We start from the raw sequence: 5,205 nt of genomic DNA on the forward strand, positions 1-5,205 counted from the left end.
CATCCGTGCGTCGCTGCGGTCCGGTCCCAGGTCGACGGGCACGTGCACCTTCCGCCGACCACTAGCGACAACATCGATGTACTGTGGAGACCTCACGCCCCACGTGTTGAGCAATTCGGCGGTACGTCCACCCGGCCTCCCGTATGCCCACTATACGCCCTCGCTCAAAGTCCGTCAACTGCACATACGGTTCACGTCCACGCTGTCGCGGCATGCTACCAGTGTTTGCGATGGAGCTCCGTATGCCACGGCAAACTGGCTGACACTGACGGCGGCGGTGCACAAATGCTGCGCAGCTAGCGCCATTCGACGGCCAACACCGCGGTTCCTGGTGTGTCCGCTGTGCCGTGCGTGTGATCATTGCTTGTACAGCCCTCTCGCAGTGTCCGGAGCAAGTATGGTGGGTCTGACACACCGGTGTCAATGTGTTCTGTTTTCCATTTCCAGGAGTGTATTTGATGTGCGTTATATTCAGGGTATGTTTGACCTTATTCTTGTATTCCTTCACTTCAGAAGTGAATTGTAGAGGGTCACATATTCCTTTTGTGGTCAGTGTAGGAATAGTGCTTTAGTATATTTCTCTTCTCGACGAACACATTGTCCTTGGTCAGCTATACTCTACCTTATGAATAGGTTAAATGTGCTACTACAAAACTAACAAAAAAATGGTTCAAATGGCTCTGAGCACTATGGGACTTAACATCTGTGGTCATCAGTCCCCTAGAACTTAGAACTACTTAAACCTAACTAACCTAAGGACATCACACACATCCATGCCCGAGGCAGGATTCGAACCTGCGACCGTAGCAGTCGCGCGGTTCCGGACTGCGCGCCTAGAACCGCTAGACCACCGCGGCCGGCACAAAACTAACAACTTTGATGTTTTTTATGGGTCATCAGTATCGTTAGCTTGTGGGCAACTGACTCAATCTGCAATAAATAAAGTTTTCTGTCAATTTTAGGTTAGAGGTTTCAGAAAAGTAACCAAACAATTTCAACATTTGTATGTGGCAAAGCACATGACGTGGCGTAAGTTGTCAATCTCCCGTTATATTGTTTTTGGCAGCAGGACGAGCATAATGAGATACTTATTTTCTGGAACTAGAAGCCTCTCATAACTAATTACAGCAGATGAGTCACAAACGAATAATTCATAAAGAAAGTATCAGTCACACCCAAAGAAATTCAGTGAGGATTAAATAAATGTAGAGCAAAGATTTTGTGAAAATAATTTTATTTTTTATAGAAACACACAGCTGTCATCACAATCTACCAGGCGTAGCTGAGACCCAGACCGTTACTGTAGGTCATGTGGGCGACGGCGGGGGCGGCGGAGTAGGCGACTCCCAGAAGACCGACGGCGGGGGCGGCGGCCTTGACGACGGCGGGGCGGGCGGCGTAGGCCACGGGGGCAGCGTGGGCGGCGTAGGCCACAGGGGCGGCGTGGGCAGCATAAGCCACGGGGGCGGCGTGGGCGGCGTAGGCGACGGGGGCGGCGACATGGGCCAGAGCGTCGTTGCTGACGCGCACGTCAGACTTGGTGACGCTGGAGTAGGGCGTGTCGATGGTCTTGGAGTAGGTGGACACCTGTCCCAGGTTGCCGTAGCTCCTCAGGATGTTGGAGTGCTGGGAGGTGATGGCCGCGGGGGCGACGGCGTGCGCGCCGTAGGCGGCGTAGGCGGGGGCGGCGTAGGCGGGGGCGGCGTAGGCGGGGGCGGCGCCGTAGGCCACGGCGGGGGCGCCCAGGTAGCCGGCACGGGCCACGGCCAGGACGGCGGCGAAGACGGCGAGCTGTAATGAATAGTGACACGTGTCTCAGCTAGGGTTTTCACGATAGTCAGCGAGTGTAAAAACACAGTATGTCTTTGTTAGAAGTGGGATGCAGACAGAGCCATTGTGGAAACTAGTATTTCAGCTGTTGTGTAACTGATATGTAAGTATAGAATAAAGAAGAAGTGAAATGAAATTACAGAGCAGCATTAAAACTGAAAAGGAGTTGTTACTACAGATAACCGTACCGAAATAAGCGTATCGAAATGAACCTTGCTGCACAGATTAAAACTATGTGCCAGATCGAGATTCGCTATAGCTATTTTTGTGTTAGCAGAAGAGCCAACACCGTGTAACGAGTGGAGGCCGAAATGCAGGCGTTTTAGCTCACGCTGGCTGGCGAGAGGAGGGAAGAACTATACTGACGTGAGGTCTGGAACATGACAAGGAAAGAGAATTCAGAAAGCGGACGTAATAACTTTAATCCATTAATGATGAACGTCTCTCTTGACGGTAAATGATTCACAATATTATCTGTTCAGAATACATTCTTGAAGATAGTAATTATAGTAACTGAATATGGCGCCTTGCTAGGTCGTAGCAAACGACGTAGCTGAAGGCTATGCTAAACTGCAAATGAGAGCGCATGTAGACAGTGAACCATTGCTAGGAAAGTCGGCTGTACAACTGGGGCGAATACTAGGGAGTCTCTCTAGCCTAGAGTTGCCGTGTGGCGGCGCTCGGTCTGCAATCAGTGATAGTGGCGACACGCGGGTCCGACGTATAATAACGGACTGCTGGTCTTGCGGTTCTAGGTGCTTCAGTCTGGAACCGCGTGACAGCTACGGTCGCAGTTTCGAATCCTGCCTCGGGTATGGATATGTGTGATGTCCTTAGGTTAGTTAGGTTTAAGTAGTTCTAAGTTCTAGGGGACTGATGACCACAGGTGTTAAGTCCCATAGTGCTCAGAGCCATTTGAACCATTTTTGCTAACGGACTGCGGCAGATTTAAAGGCTACCACCTAGCAAGTGTGGTGTCTGGCGGTGACACCACAGCTATCTACAAATCAATCTCGGAAAAGAGAGCTAACTATCCACATTGAGGGTAGATATTTGTTGTAAAATATGATTGCTGTGCACTTCTCCTCTACCTTGTGACTCTTGCTTCACACCCACTCTGCAACCTCACTTAAAATCAAACAAACTTGGTTCTTGAAAATCACTTGATTGCCGGACTGCTTGCTTCTCAGTTAGCATAAATTGGACAACTTCAGGCTGTGAGTGCTTTGTGTCTGAAGACTGCCGCTAATATTAAGAATAATGATAATAATAATACCGTGTAGGTCCTACAGCAGTAGAGAAGCCATTACATAGTTACTGCTGTGTTGCACTGTCAATTAGTTCGTTTATTGTTGCGAAGTGAATAATTAAGCAATATCTGGTCTATTGCGGGAACTATCTACAACTCAGAAAAAGCATTTTAATTAGATATTTAATTGTATGTCATGTATAAGTCACCAGTTTACTCTCGTAGATGCATAGTATGAAGTATGTATGAAGTGGATGGACACTGTGAGGAAAATTTTGCTCATAAATTCGATTCACAAGTTGTAATCTCTACCAGATTGTGTCACACGTTAATGCTAGTATTTAACTCGCGTAACCAGTATTGGAGTCGCACGAATTAGCGAGTACAGAAATAGCTTTCAAAGATTATTAATTTCGTGAATGACACTCTGTTAACATTTCTGTTTCTATCCCTCAGACATTTTCGTTGTGGTCCTCAAAGCTTAATTACTTCCCAGGTCGGTACACACGATCCTAGAGGCTAGTACGCTAGAGAGCAAGGGTACATCAGTATTTAAATAATAATAATAATGAGCTTTGTTAACATCGAGTATAGATTTAAGTGTCAGGAAGTCATTTCTGAAAGTATTTGTATGGAGTGTAGCCATGTATGGAAGTGAAACATGGACGATAAATAGTTTGGACAAGAAGAGAATAGAAGCTTTCGAAATGTGGTGCTACAGAAGAATGCTGAAGATTAGATGGGTAGATCACATAACTAATGAGGAAGTATTGAATAGGATTGGGGAGAAGAGAAGTTTGTGGCACAACTTGACCAGAAGAAGGGATCGGTTGGTAGGACATGTTCTGAGGCATCAAGGGATCACAAATTTAGCATTGGAGGGCAGCGTGGAGGGTAAAAATCGTAGAGGGAGACCAAGAGATGAATACACTAAGCAGATTCAGAAGGATGTAGGTTGCAGTAGGTAAAATCTTGCACAGGATAGAGTAGCATGGAGAGCTGCATCAAACCAGTCTCAGGACTGAAGACCACAACAACAACAACAATGGCATTGGAGGCCGGGAGACCCCTCGCGGGGCGGTTCGGCCGCCGCTCCACAAGTTCTTTAACGCCACTACGGCGACTTGCGAGTGAATGAGGATGAAATGATGATGATGGACACACAACACCCAGTAATCTGCAGGCAGAGAAAATCCCTGAACCCTCCGTGGATCGAACCCGGGACCCCGTGCGCGGGAAGCGAGAACGCTACCGCAAGACGACGAACCGCCGATTAGTACTCGACTGAAACGCCGATTATTAACGAGAACGTGTCGTACCGACCAGCCTTCTAACGCCGTGCTTTGGACACGTCAGATCTAGGTCACTTGAAAAACTGTCCATCGGCTGACGGAGAGAGGCTCGGCTAAGGTCAGAGGTGAGCGGCCTCGGCAGACGCCGGGTGGGGCCGGGCTGCTGTGTTACGATCGAGAGGACCTGCGCGGTCCGCCGGCTTACCTTGAAGGCCATTGCGGGTGTTGATGCAGCTGCGGCAGAGGAGCGAAGGTGAGTGTGGAGTGTGGACTGCGGAGTGTGCCCGGTGAGTCCTGCGGCCGGCCTTTATAGTGACGGCGACAATGGCGGTGCCCGGTGCTTTCACTGGCTGACGTAAGGGTGCGGCGGCGGCGGCGGCGGCGGCGGCGGCGGCGGCGGAGGCCTGCCCCCGGGGGCTGGAGCAGGCCGCGAGCCCACCCGGACATCGCTCCTGCGTAGCCTCCGGGGAAACCAATTCGCAATTACCACCGCGCGCGAGATAACTGGAGTACATTCGCGAAATACTTGCGACACGTATGGAGCCGGCAAACCGAGTTAATTTGTTGCGCTGTGTGGACGTTACAATCTGCTTGTCTCGGACCTATATTTCTCTTTCGAAGATCGCTGTAGATTCAGTAAGTTCCGCGACTACGTCGAAATAAATTACGGTGTAATTTTGAACATCCCTTACCACACACTGATGTTGTTCCTAGCTAGGCACACGTGGCAAAAGGCTAGTAGGTGTTTTATTTTATTTTTTGACTTGAGCATGTCTGCTCTTAATTCTGACCATTGCCTTTTCGCAATGTAATTTTACGCGTTCTCGAAATTTT

The 5,205-nt window shown here is 49.2% G+C and overlaps 1 protein-coding gene across 1 annotated transcript; it reads right to left on the reverse strand.

The window, feature by feature from the left end:
* Positions 1-1,259: 1,259 nt before the first annotated feature.
* On the reverse strand, positions 1,260-4,637 carry LOC126239430 (cuticle protein 67-like). The gene is made up of 2 exons (XM_049947860.1): positions 4,577-4,637; positions 1,260-1,791 (listed from the first exon to the last, which is right to left on the reverse strand). The coding sequence occupies exons 1-2, from the start codon at positions 4,586-4,588 to the stop codon at positions 1,270-1,272; spliced, it is 534 nt and encodes a 177-aa protein (XP_049803817.1). The 5' UTR covers positions 4,589-4,637; the 3' UTR covers positions 1,260-1,269.
* Between the last annotated feature and the right edge of the window lie 568 nt (positions 4,638-5,205).

The sequence above is a fragment of the Schistocerca nitens genome, chromosome 1 (assembly GCF_023898315.1).
Source record: "Schistocerca nitens isolate TAMUIC-IGC-003100 chromosome 1, iqSchNite1.1, whole genome shotgun sequence".
Taxonomy (NCBI): Eukaryota; Metazoa; Arthropoda; class Insecta; order Orthoptera; family Acrididae; genus Schistocerca; species Schistocerca nitens.